This window comes from Emydura macquarii, unplaced genomic scaffold (assembly GCF_026122565.2).
Source record: "Emydura macquarii macquarii isolate MOO-44397 ecotype Brisbane River unplaced genomic scaffold, CSIRO-AGI_Emac_v2 contig_3692, whole genome shotgun sequence".
Taxonomy (NCBI): Eukaryota; Metazoa; Chordata; order Testudines; family Chelidae; genus Emydura; species Emydura macquarii.
In genome coordinates this window covers 8,599,895-8,613,529 of record NW_027133829.1, presented here as the reverse complement: position 1 = coordinate 8,613,529, position 13,635 = coordinate 8,599,895, and the positions used below count along the sequence as shown (strand labels likewise).

Sequence of the window (13,635 nt, the reverse complement as noted above, 5' to 3'; positions counted from 1 at the left end):
TTGGCTCAGGCCGGCAGAGACCTGAAGTATGTGTCACCTGGTGGCGAACATGAAACAGATTTGTGGCCTGTCATCCACAAGGGCCAAGAGTACAAGGGAATTGGTCTCAGTACCTTCGGCCTTGGTGCCAGGAGAGGAGGTGCCTGTGATGCTAGGGGAGCTTGCATTGCTCTTCCTGTGATGCACATGGTCTCTGGATGAGCGTAGAAAAAGTCATTATCAGCCCCATTTAGCTATATTACATGAGTGCCCAGAGGCCTGTAGGGAGCAGGCCTTGGCTGTGCTAGGCACTACAAACACAACAGTAGGCAGGGTCCTTACTGCAAAGAGCTTCTAGGCAAAGAAAAGAAGCAACATACAGCGGGTGAGGCATGTGGAGAAAATTGGATACATTCAGTCTTCATTCACTTAGATATTTACTATTTAAAAGAGTTGCTTTGTAATTGCATAGATAAAGCATTGCATTACCCTGGCTGCTAGCCATTGAAATGTTGGCTGATTGATTTTCTGATAGAAGTTGCAGTAGCAGTGGATTTAGAGCTGAGATTTGAAAGAGCAGAGGGTCCTTCCAGGGAGGCTGTTCCATGCACAGGATGGCATGGGCAAGTATGGGTGATACTGGCATAGATGGCACTGGAGCAGGTGGGGCAGTGTGCTAAGAGATGAGAGTGGATCAGGAGGGAGAGGCAGTCTTGTGAAGGGCCTTGAAGGTCTGGAAAAGAGGCTTGAATTTGGCTGGACCTGGGGGAGCCAGTGTAGGGTTTCAGAAGGGGAAGCAGGAGGAAATGACAGACCGGAAGATGATGAAGGGTTTTTTGGTGTGTGCCTTGTCTTTGTAGGGGCTGAGCTGAAAATAGGCCAGTACCTGAACTGTCTCATTGAAGAAGTGAAAAACAACGGAAGAATTGTCTGTCTGTCCATCAACCAGTCGGAGGTTGCTGCGGCCATTGCAACAGAAGAACAGAACTGGACGCTCAGTAACTTACTGCCAGGGCTCGTGGTGAAAGCCCAGGTGCAGAAGGTAAACCTCAGCTTTTTCTGAAGGATTATTGAAGTGGGGTTATGGTCAGGGCTGTGATAGACATCTTCATTTGCATTTTGCCCCAGCAAAACTGTGCTGGACCTCAATGAATTTTCAAGTCCAAATAAGTTTTGTGTTTTGTTTTTTTTTCCTGCCTATCAGCAACACCAGCTCAGCCTCAGAATTTGAGCTTTGCTCTGCGCCCGGTCACCAGGCATAAAGGCTCCAATATCTGTGCTTGGCTAGTGGTGGTGAAGTGAGAGGCAGAGTCAAATCCAGTTTGTTCTCCTCCTGCTCTTGGTTCTGTAGCTCTGTGGAAGAGCAGTCACTCGGTGGAGTAGTAAAATCTTCCATTTTGTCAGGGAATGAGCAGATCTGGTGCAAAAGACACAAGGACAGTGACACGGTGCCGTTTTTGAGTCTCTTTTCTTACTGTAACGACACTAACGTGTCTAAAAGTTCTACAGAACATGTTAACTGCAAGATGGGGTTAGCTCTTTGGCCTGCACAAAGTACAAATGTAAGTGGCGACTTCTGGTGTGATGGGTAAGCGTTAACCTTTCGACTCTCCTCTGCTTAGCCTCCTCTGGGCCTTTTCTGTTGTGGCTGTGGAAAGAAGAGACACTTTCCTCCTTTTCATATGAACATTTCCATAACTTCATTCAGAGGTTGGATTGAGAGAGACATGAATGGTGGCACTCTCCCTAGCTCCATCCACATGACACCGCTTTCAGTACATTGTGCAGATCTTCACTCTTTGGTCCTTGTCCTTTGATCATTGGTGAAACGGTTGGCACTGTTGGCACTGAAAGTGTCAGTGTTAGATTTCAGAATCAACACCCTGTCACCTGAATTGGTGCAGCTGACACATCTGAACTCTTCTTTCAGCTGCCTACAGATGCAGGCAGACCTCACTGTATTTGTTTACTCTTGTTTTTTGTTTTTTGTTTGTTTTTGTTTTGTTTTTTGCAACCACAAGGGCTGGAATCTTAGTGGTTGGTTATTTTTAAACAGAAAATTGGGATTTGGGAGTGCAAAATGGCAGCTACGAGGGAAAATCACCTGCTTGCAATCCAGCACAGGTTGACTCTGGACTTGAGGGCATATGTGCAATTAGAAAAATTAAAAGTATTGTTTTCTAGTAGAGGCAAAAAGCCAACTCTTGCGCAATTAACCTGGCCTATTCGGTGTATTTATTATTGAGCACAGACAAGATGCCTATTAGCGGAGGACGTAAAGTGCCATCCGCATCTTGATCTGGATAAGAACTTTTAATGCAGATTTAGAGTCATAGAATTTAAGGTCAGGTCCTCTAGTTTGACCTCCTGTATATCACAGACAACCAATAGCACCCAACCACCCCCCGTGCCAAGAAAACAACCAGCATTAGACAGAAGTGTTACAGCCCTCAGGAGACCATACTGTCATGTGTCACAGGCAGAAAACAGGAGGGGCTGAGATGCACCAATGCCCAAGGCTCCTGCAGTGGTGTAGAGAATCGATTTAGTGATTTAATTTTACACCCTACTGAAGGATTTCCCTTTCTTGGTTTAGGTGACTCCTTACGGTATCACTCTGAGTTTCCTCTCCTCCTTCAGTGGGATTGTGGACTTCATGCACCTGGATCCGAAGAAAGCGGGGAGCTATTCACAAAGTCAGGTGGTGAGTGGAAGCTGGAGCGGCTGCAGGAACCAGAAAGCTGCTTAACATCTGTCTCTCCTTGCCCTCTCCAACCATTTTTTGGTGAAGGGGTTTTTCCGTGGAATCGGCAGTGATTTTGTTGGCACAGACCTTCTTTCTACATCCCTGGTAGAGAGGAGGGAAGCAGCCTCTGTGTTTGAATTCTGAACATAGCTGCTGGAGAGGTGAGGGAACAGGGCTGGGGCAGGTGTCCCTTTACAGTCTGGGAAGCTGAGAGGCTCATGGAGGTGGAGAATGGCTTGTGGCAGGGGCTGATTGCCGGCAGTCGCTCTCCCCATACTTTATCTGCTCCAAACTAGCTTACACAATTTAAACAGACAACTAACGAAAAAGTGCCCAGCCCATAAAGCCATTAGAGGTGAATGATGGCTCAGCACTTTCTGTTGTCCCTGTGGTACCCAGGCAAAGCCTCCAGGAAGAAATCAGGAGCAAGGTGTGATGTTAAAAAAGACTCTCGGCTCTTCAGGTTGCCAGCCTGTTTAACATCCTGCTTTCCTCTCTCCCTCACAACAGGTGAAAGCCTGCATCCTCTCTGTCCACCCCACCTCCAAAGCGGTACGGCTTACGCTGCGGCAGGTCTTCCTTCAGCCCAGCAGCATGCTAAGCCAGCTCTCCAGCAGTCGGATTGGCATGGTGGTGGAAGAGGCAATGGTGAAGAGCTTCCATGCAAAGGCCGGTGCCGTCTTTGAGCTAGACGACGGCACTCTGGCTTTTGCACATGTAAGTAATAAATGCCCAGCAAGCTGTGGCCAGGTTATGATGTGGGGGGTTATCACACACTGGCAGGAAATCCCCGAACCAAACCAGAGACTTTTAGGGAGTAGTATTTTAAAATGTAAGTGGAAACGGTTATAAATCATGGCTGTCCTGCAGCATTTGGAACCCAAGCATTGCAGTGTGTGTGTTGCTAGTGCATGAGAACCAGGAATTGAAATCGACAATACTCTCTATTCATTGTCCAAGATGAGAGAGCGGTAAACTCATAAAGAATAGAAAGTAAAATTCTTTCATTCCGTGTTAATGATCTCAGTTGTTATTAATGACATAATTAAATGTACGTGTTTCATATCCTTTTTGACCTGGCGATGTTTCTGTAACATGGCATGATTTCAGGTATGCTACACAGTGCAGTGAAAATGGGCTTTGCCATTATAAACTACTGTTTGCAGACTTTTACAACCACCAGTGGTGCTGAAACATCCTGCATAAGCAGTATGTGCTAGGTGGGGAGTCGTTAGAAATTGGTGTGGAGTTGTGGGCTTGATGAGTAGAGGTACTTGATTTTTATTGGCAAACAGAAAACAAAAACCAATGTTAAGGAAAAATGTAATTCTTTATCTTTGCTGAGAAGGATGGGCACCTTCTGGGGTTTTAATCACAACAAATAACTTTTATGTGCCGCAGACAATGGGCTTTTGAGCATTTTACCCATCGGTCACTTAGGAGCCCAAATCCTACCTTTCAAAACGGACTAAAACACTTAGGAGACTTTAAATATAATTTAGGGCCAGGTTCTTAAAGGTATATATGCACCTGACTCCCAATGGCCTGGGTGTCTGCGTAACTCTGTGAGCGCTGATGGAACTTGTGGACTAACTTAGTTTGGTGTCTGTAGGGCTGTTAGGATCCTATCTAGGGCTGTAAATAATCCACAGACAGAAATGCCATGAAATCGTAGAACTAAATCTTAGACTGCATGTTAAAAATAACCACTAGATACCTTGAGTGTGGAGTAATGCTTCTCTGAGGGCACATCCCTTCCCACCTCATCTTTGCAGTTGGGTATCATCTGAACGGCTTTCTTAGTTCTTCGTTGTGATGCTTCTTGGGGCACACTGGACTGTGCGTCACCTTGGTTCCCTCCTACCTCCAGCATGAGGGTGTCTTTGCTGTGCCTGGCTGGATGTCAGCTCCCTGACACCAGCAGCCTTTCAGCCACTCGGGGCCGGCGTAGCCCAGAGGAGAGTGCCTATCTTCACCTTGCATATCAACAATAGGGGCTCCCCAGGCTCCAGGTCCCTTTGAAGCATTCCCCTGTGATATCCAGCCCCTGACACTGGCTTCTCACAGAAACTCTAGATCCTCTGCCCCCCAGGGAACAGTGTACCCCCGTCGAGTAGTTTACTTTAAACCACCGCTCCTATAAATCACAGCACTTGTGAGCACTTAAAATAAAACAAAAGTAGATTTATTTAAGAAAAAATAAAGATTTAACTGGAAACAAGATGGGAACAAACGGTTACAATACAAAACAAAACCATAACACTCGGACGTGGCGGGGAAGGGGTGGACAGTGTGTTTCAGGCTGTGATGGATTTTTTTTCTTTTGTTTGGTTTTCCTTTTCTTTGTGAAGACAAATACAAAATAATTAGTAGAGGAGCGAGGAACCGAGCTAGAGAACGTGGGCAGACTGGGCCAGTTGTCTAGTTCTACCCATTTTGGTCTGGATAGAGGGGGGGCTATTTGTAAAAGAATCATTGAACCCTTTAGTCCAATGCATAGGAGTAATGGGGGGGAAGGGAAAGGATGCTAGATTACATCAGTAGAGGAGTAAATACAATATTATTACCTAGTAAGGCATTTGTCAGTCCTCTCCCAGGAATGGTGTATATTGTATCAGCTACTAGCAGGAGTGGGGTGGGGTGGATCATCTTGTCTTGCTGCTCTGACCCAGGGCTTCCACTCTCCTGCTGGCATTATTCCCTTATCGCCCCTCTCCTCCCACGACCTTCCTCTGAATCTCTTTTCTGGGTTACACGGGCTGCTTCCCTGCCTTGGCAGTGGGTTTCCCGGCCTTGACTGCACTTGAGCCTGCGGTTTCCTCTCTAAGGCCCAGGCCTGTAAAGGATGGAGCATCTGGAGGGCACTCGCTAACTTGCAGGACTGAGCTCCAAAGGAGTTTGGGGTGGCCCTTAGAAATTAGGTCAATGTGCAGTATGCCCAGCCTGCATCAGATACAGGCTGGCATTTGGGCTCAGGTCAAATCCTGGCCTGGTGGAATCTTTCTCTTTCTAATGCTCTTAATGGTCTTAGCATTCTGTTGTTTTTGGTCGCTTAGTCTATGCTGTTCCCCAGAATAATGGGTTTGCCTGCATCTCCCGCCCTCCCAACTGATGCTTCCAGAGGGATGTAAGCACTGCAGCTCACCTGGTTTAAAAACACATATGTGAAACTTGCTGAGTCTTACTGGTCTGTCAGTCCAGGTCTCATTCACCCACGTCAATACTGGCTCTATTTCCAAATGATGATAAATGGCCCCTTGTTTTTGTAGCTGAAACATCTTTCGGACACCAAAAAATCCTTCAAGCCTGGGGCATTTAGGACGGGAAGCAAGCACAGATGTCGAATCATTGACTACAACCTTATGGATGAGCTGGCCTTGTTGTCTTTAAAACAGTAAGTTTCCTGTGCCATTCCACAATTGTTTATGGGCGCTGAAGGGCTAAAAGGGGTTGATACCAAGTGGAAAATACTGTGCTACTCTGTTTGGCTGGAACTCGCCCGTTGGAGTTTCTGCTTATTATCTAGCTATGGTACTTTTCTGGCACCCATTACTGGATATCTGAGCACCTCATAATCTTGGACACATTTATCCGCACAGCAATCCCTGTGAGGCAGGGCTGGGCTATGATCCCCATTGTGCAGATAGGAACTGAGGCCCAGAGGGACTAAGTAACTTGCCCAAAGTCACACAAGAAGGCTGTGGCAGAGCAGGGGATTGAACCCAGGTCCTAGGCTCGCACCCTAACTACTGGGTCACCTTTCCTATCTAGTAAGGGTATTGCCCTGTGAGGGCTGGTGGGTTCCCTGCATATACAGTTGTGGCTGCTGGCCGCTGTCCTTTGTGTCATAAACTGGGACAGAGCTTAGTGAACTTCTCTAGTCAGCTCAAGCGGCTGGGCCCAGACCACCTTAACAGAGGGAGGGTCATCCTGACTCTGACACAAGGATGTGGGGGACAGAACACTGACGTGATAAATAGGCCCCAGGGGGATGCTAAAAGACCCTGGGGCGAGGGAAGGAGGGGTTGTGTTGTCTTTACCTCTGGGTTTCTCCTCGTTTTAAAGATGACTCACGGACCAACCCTTGCGTTATCTTCTAGTCGAATTATTGCTGCTCAGTTTCTGAGATACCAAGACGTCTGTCCCGGACACATGGTGCAGGTGAGATCATGAGAGCACGTTGCATGTTTGGCGTTGTAGAGTGTTTGTACTTGCCGCTGCGTCCTAGCTGATGCGTATCTCCCCTGCCTAGTTAATACCAGGTCACACCTCTTTGTTTCAGACCAGTGAAGGAAAGTGAGAATGCAAGTACAGCACCAGCAAAAACAACTTGCGAGTTCTCCTGGCCATAGTTACCAGCTGAGCAGCATTTCAGTCTAGGTGTTTGTCTGAGTTGCCTTGGTGAGGGTAGAACGTTCTTTCTAAAGTCTTGTATATCCAACATACGATCAGATATACATACAGGGTCAGATCCTGGTCTGTTGTAGTCAATGGGAATTTTACCATTGACTTCAGCAGAACCAGAATGTGGCCGTGGAGATCACAGTACTGGCAATGACGGCGCAAGAAGCAACCTAGCTTCCCTTATGTAAAGCTATTGCCTTGCTTGATGGTTAAGACACTAGATGGTTTTTGGGGGCGGTGTGTGTTTGTTTTTTGGCGGTAGTGGGCCGGCTATGTCCCATGTACACGCCAGCCCACACTGAAAACTACCAATCCTGCTCTCTCCTCCGGGCTCTAGGGCAAAGTGTTGGCTTTGAAACCCATTGGGATGCAGGTGAAGGTGACGGATCACATCAGGGGACTGGTGCCTCGCCTGCATCTGGCGGACGTGCTCCTGAAACAGCCCGAGAAGAAGTACAGTGTGGGAGATGAAGTCAAGTGCCGGGTGAGATTCCCCATGGCAGGGACCAGCCATGGGCTTGGGCTATCTTAAGTTGCACTCTTCCACCAGAGTGATGTCTGAACGTTTAGAGACTGATCTGATTTCTGCTGAGAGTGGGTGACTCCCTGATGCGCTTATTGTTTAAAAGAAGTCCTGGAGTATGAGGTCACTGGTATTTCTGAAGGAGAAGCTGCTGCCTTTTCTCAGTTTCCCTTCCCTCTAGGCCGCTGGACTGAGTGGTGGCAGCGTGACGCGCTGTGTGGCCTGGCCAAATTACACCCACGCTTTCTCATTTTGCTGATCTCAGGGTTTGTGTTGCCCAGCCGCAAACATCTGGGGTCTGATTTTGAGATCAGCTGAGCACCCACCATGCCACATGAAGATACCAGCAGCTCAGCGAGTTGGGCCCTGGGGGCTCAGGCTTTTCACCCCATTCGTGGACACTTGAAAATGTTTACATCACAGATTCCTCTCTGTCAAATGGTGCTAATGAAACTTGTTGTCTTTTGTTAAAATGCCTTGAGAGCCTTGGATGAACAGAGCACCGTACAGGGTAGATGTAATTGCTTAGCTTCCCCAAACCTCTATTAATGACTTCAGAGGCTGTGACTATGTAAAATCCTTCATGTGATTCCTTTTAGGAATCTGCAGGTTGGCTAGGAAACATCTGCATTTCCCTGTGCTGCTGCTCAGAGGAGTTGTTACCTTCTCTCTCTTGGGCAGTGAGATGAAGAAATAGACTCTGTCTTCTCTGAAAAGGAGGTCTAGTTTTATGGGCTGACTTTACTCCTACCCACTTCCATGCACGCATTTAATTCACCTTCCTGGTTCTCCGCTAGGCTTACTGATAGTAACAGATTATCGTGCATCTCATTTGCGGGCCAACTTGCTCCTGTTGTAGCTTGATGGCTGATTTGGGCCTTTGAATAGAGAGAATAAATCACCGTGAACTTGGCCACTGAGTCACTGGACACCTTCTGCTTTAGCAAGAGTAGCTTCTGAGACACTGTCAGCATTAATGTCTGTAAGGAGCTTTGCCTTTCCTCCCAGGATCTCAAAGGGCTGTTGCTTCTGGATGTCTAAAGCTAGTACGAATGTGTAGACATGTGGTATTCTTGTACGTAGTGAATACAAATCAAGGGTTTGACACCTTTTCCCTGCTCGAAAAACGTCTTGGCATTCATCCTAACCTTCCCCCTGTCTCTCCTAGGTGTTAATATCCAATCCTGAAGAAAAGAAGCTGATCCTAACTCTGAAAAAAACTCTGGTCACTTCGAAATTTCCGGTCCTCACAAGTTACGAGGCTGCAAAGCCTGGCCTGATCACTCACGGCTTCATTGTGTGCGCCAGGGAGTTCGGCTGCATTGTGAAGTTCTACAATGACGTTAAAGGTCTGGTTCCCAAGAACGAGCTGAGCTCAGAACCCATACCTTCTCCCGAGAAAGTCTTCTACAAAGGCCAGGTAACTGACACACCCCCCTTCCTCCCATGACTAAATGCAACAGAGGCACATGTGACATCTCATTGCCAGATGAAGAAAGAGGCCGCAGGCTAGTTGGTTATGGGACGGGAGGTCTGGTGGGAATCTATTGCACCTAGAGAGTCTTAAAGGGATATTGGCAAAGCAGGCAGACCTGGAATTAGCTCAGCCTGGTGCTCTGTTTTGCATTGGGGAGGTGTTGGGCCCTGTGCTGTGCTAGGATTAGGCAGGGTATCAAATAGTCTAGCCTGCTACAAGGAACCACCTACTTGCCACAGGCTTGAGTCCCTGAAGTGGGCAATTCCTTGATACCTGGGTGGCACCGTCACACCACTGCATAGCTGTAAAGACAGTCTGACAACAGGGAGGAAGGGGCCCCTGAGCAGAGACCGGGACCACTCACTCCAGGCAAGAGTCCCAGTCTAGCACTGCCTGCGAGCAGCCTTCTGTCCCCTGCCCTGTTGTGTCCCCCTTAACTCTTAGGAGCTGGATGTCCATAAAGTGTTAAACACCTACAAACTCCCCTGTGTCCTAAGGGTTAAAGGACTCAAACCAACAGCCTTTACTGCAAACTGTTCCTCTCTTGGGAAATCATTTAACAGGCACAGATAACACAGGAGGGAATTGAAAAGGTCTGGGAGCCGTTGATTCCTCTTCCCTGTGTGCAACTAAACGGGCTGGGCTGCGTAAGAGACTCCTTCCCCTTGGGAACTTTGCAGAGCTTCACTCTTCTGTGTTTCCAGGCCTTGCCTGCTTATTAGAGTGCAGCAAGCACCAATCTCTGTAGCTGTGGTCTGCACAGCTGAGGTGGGCAAAGAAACCTAACCTTGGTAGGTGGCTTGTCAGATTGCTCAGCGGAGGGGTTGGGATCCCTGCTGCAGCCCTTGTTTACAGAGGAATGAACATTTTTACTTTCAGGGTCAGAAGAACAATCTTTTAAGTCTGGATTTTAAAAATCTGACTCCTGCTAGGCCTGGCAACTTTACCGATGTCCAAGATCTTTTCATTCCAGTGTGTATTTTGGGCCATGTCCGTGAGGCGTGTGCCCTGCTCAGAGTGTTCCTGGATCCTTTCGTTGGTTTTTAATACTTCAATCTATAGCAATTGCATAAAAGGAAGGATGATCTGGTGGTTGTAACGTGCCTGGGAGTCAACAGACCTGGGTTCTGTTCTCAGCTGTGTCACAGCCTCGCTGTATGACCTTGGGCAAGTTATTTGAACAACTCTGTGAAATGAGGATTACACTTGCCTCATACTGGGTTTGGGAATCTGAATTCACTCATGTTTGTAAAAAACCTGTTACCCTTGGGTGCAAGAGAGAGAGTTATTGAGTATTTATTTCATGGCCTTATGCACTGTACTGCAGTACACGGGATATAAGGGTGGAGGGGTGGATCTGCAGAAAAACTACTGTCTTTTTTTTTTTTTTTTTTTTTACTCTCTTTAAGATAGGTTGTCAAAGTAATAGTGTTAAAATGTGAGCCTCAGCAGGAGAAGCTGCTGCTATCATTCAAGTTGATGAATAGAGCTGTCTCTGAGGACAGAGGAGAACAAATTCAAAAGAAAAATCAGGAAGTGACATACGAAATTGGACAGGTATTGATTGTGAATGGCATCCCTCTACTCTTCCTGTACACCTCTTCCCTCCCCCTCCCACCCGCCCCCCGTCACTGGGGAAAGGATTCAATGTCACTTTGAATTATTTTACTTCTAAAACCTGCCTGAAGGTTCTGGCTAGACGGGAACAAGAACAGCTAGGTTTTGTATCATCTCTTGCCTACAAGCACATCTCAAGATAAGTCTGTAGAGCAAAGCGAACAAGGCTGTGAGTCGTACAGGCGTGTGTGTTAGAGCAAATACCGATGGGAATACATGGAAATGGTCAGTCACAAGGCACTTACAGAGACCGGGTGAGGTACAAGCCAGGGAGGAAAGAGAGGTGAAAAGAGACCGGGAAATACAAAAGGGCTGTTCCGAAAGGCAGGCAAATGAGGAGCTGGCATCTGTGCCTCTCCTGTTGTGAGGCTGGCATCCTGTTAGGATGCTGGGGAGGGTCTGATGTCCTTTGGAACAGAGGTTCTGAACCGGGGCTGCAAGCCGGTTTCAGGGGGCTGCAGGTCCCGCGGCTGAAGGCTGGTGCCCCTGCAGGGGTGAAACGGAGCGGAGCCACAGGGAGCTCTGACCCCCGGCATTCCCCCTTCCCCCCAGGGCTAAAGCTCCAAGCCCTGGTGTTCACCTCAGTGGGGCTGATGCCTGGAGCCCCAAGCCCTTCCCCCTCCGCAGCTAAAACCCAGAGCCATGCAGGTCTAAGGCCCTGAGGCGCCCCTGGCCCATACCCGCTGACTGAAGCCAGGAGCCCTGAGATGCACCTCCTCCCCACCCCCTCTCTCCCCGGCTGGGCCTTGGGGTTTTTATAGTAAGTTGGGGGTGGGGCTAGAGAGAAAAAGGTTGAGAACCCCTGCTTTGGAGAAGGAAGGACAAAGGAGCCCCCTGAGATTATCCCAGCAGTGGGGTGTTGAGTTCAGCAGTCCCAGTACATAGATGATAAAGGCAGATGGGACTGCTGTGATAATCTCTCGTCTGACCTCCTCTGTAACACAGGTCGTAGGACTTCCGTGAATTAATGCCCATTGGATGTGGTGGTGATTACTTCTCATTCCCAAACTGCAATGCTGCAGTGTGCGAACAGCCGCCACCTTTTGCTCCAGAGGTGGCTGCGTTTCAGTGTTAGGTGTATATAAAGACAATAGTTTTTAAGTGCTTCAGTCTCCCTTTGGGATGAAAGACCCGACTGACATGTAAATACAGGTTTTACTTCTGCGAGCACAGGGATGTTGTGTTTTGTTTAAATTATCTGCACCCCTCCTCCCATCTGATTAAATGAGTTTTCCGGACTTCAACTTCTGTGATTTGTTGAGGTCGTTTTTGCTTTGTAATAAATGTATTAGATATGTCGGAAGCTCACCGCCATTGGAATTAGATGGTTCCTTGTGCATAGCTGGGCTATTAGGCCACAACCCCTAACGCCCAGGGTCTGACACCCTCAAAATCCAATGGAGGGGCCTCAGAGCTGCTTACAGTCTCGCATGACCCGTGTCTCCTGCTCTCTGCTCAGATGGTTGACGTGAAAGTCCTGAAGAAGAAAGATAACGGCCTGGAGGTTTCCATCTTGCCGGACGACGTTTCTGCCCACCTTCCCACAATGCATCTGTCCGACCATGTGGTTAACTGTAAACTCCTGTGGCACTGGCTCCAAGAGGGGGACATCCTCCACAGGGTTATGTGTCTGAGTAACAAGGCAGGGCACATTGTATCCTTTGAAGCCTTCACGAGGGAAGAGCCCGCCATTAAACACCGACCGTGATGAATCTGCTACAAGTCTAGACTGTACCCGAGGAATAGAAATGAGGCTGTTCTAAGGAGTGGGGCTGGCTCTGTCCATTCCTGGAATGAGGCCATTAAAGGTTCAATTGAATTCAATTGAATTCCCACGAGGGAATTGAACCTTGTATGCTGCTGGGAATCCCATTAGAGACAGGACATGTTTCTAGCCCTAGCAGATTGTGAGGTACCAGACTTTAAAATCACAACGTTGGGATTACTGACTTGTTTTTCTCCCCGGCTTGCATGCCTCGATGTCGGTTGTGACCTGACTTTAGTAAACAGCTAGCACTGAAAACGAACTGATTGTACAGATTGTAATCTGGGAATTCCGGCTTTCAAATGGTGTCATGCGTTCATCTCAAACTGTAGCAGTTTGTGAGAGAGTGGCTGCCAAAATGATTGGTGCTTGAGGGAAAGCAAGGTGAGAATCAGATTGCTGTGATTTTAAAATCCAGTACTGTGCAACCTGCAAAGGCTCTGCTGAGACCTTCTGGCCATACCAAGGGATATAGTAGGCTCCTCTGCTTGTTTCTTCTCCTCTCTCCTGCTGATTAGACAGCCCTGTTCCTTGACTGTTTGTTCAGACCCTGTGCAGAAAGTCTGCAGTGATTTCTGCCGTACAGGAAGAACAAGTGCTGAGGAGTTTCTCCGAAATCCACCCTGGAATGCAGCTGGCTGGTTACGTGAGGAACATCATGTCCTACGGAGTGTTTGTGGAATTCCCATTTGGTCTAGCTGGGCTGGCCCCCAAAGCGGTAAGCTGGGTGTGACTTGTCCTCTTAAAGTACCATGTTTGTAGGTGCAAAAAAATGTGGCTCTAAGCAGGGCCGGGGAGCAGGGACACAGCAGATCTCACACAGCTCAGCACATGGGGGGTAAAAACCACTGCTGGGGGGTTTTTAAATAGAGTTTTGGGTACCCCCATGATATGGGGGAAGTTGCAGAGAGGGAAGGGGCAGGAAAGAGCATGAAGGCAAATAGGGGTGCTAGAAGAGCTGAAAAGATGCCTCTTTTCTGCTCATTCCACCTCTCCCCTTCCACCTATCTGCTTGCGTATCTGGGACTCCACTCCATAAAGCAACACTGCTGTGGCGGGGTTAGCACACCACAGGAGAGGTGGGGAATTGGCATTCCTGAGTTCTACTCCCAGGTCTGCCACTG

At 48.1% G+C, this 13,635-nt stretch overlaps 1 protein-coding gene across 1 annotated transcript in view; it reads left to right on the top strand.

The window, feature by feature from the left end:
- The window catches only part of PDCD11 (programmed cell death 11), a 43,781-nt gene that overhangs the window by 8,468 nt on the left and 21,678 nt on the right, over nt 1–13,635 (top strand). Inside the window, exons 7-16 of the mRNA XM_067537132.1 lie at nt 840–1,021; nt 2,576–2,683; nt 3,236–3,442; nt 5,995–6,119; nt 6,826–6,886; nt 7,467–7,613; nt 8,821–9,072; nt 10,543–10,686; nt 12,206–12,400; nt 13,059–13,229. Of these exons, the coding sequence (XP_067393233.1) occupies nt 840–1,021; nt 2,576–2,683; nt 3,236–3,442; nt 5,995–6,119; nt 6,826–6,886; nt 7,467–7,613; nt 8,821–9,072; nt 10,543–10,686; nt 12,206–12,400; nt 13,059–13,229 (1,592 nt within the window). The remainder of the gene's footprint in view (nt 1–839; nt 1,022–2,575; nt 2,684–3,235; nt 3,443–5,994; nt 6,120–6,825; nt 6,887–7,466; nt 7,614–8,820; nt 9,073–10,542; nt 10,687–12,205; nt 12,401–13,058; nt 13,230–13,635) is intronic.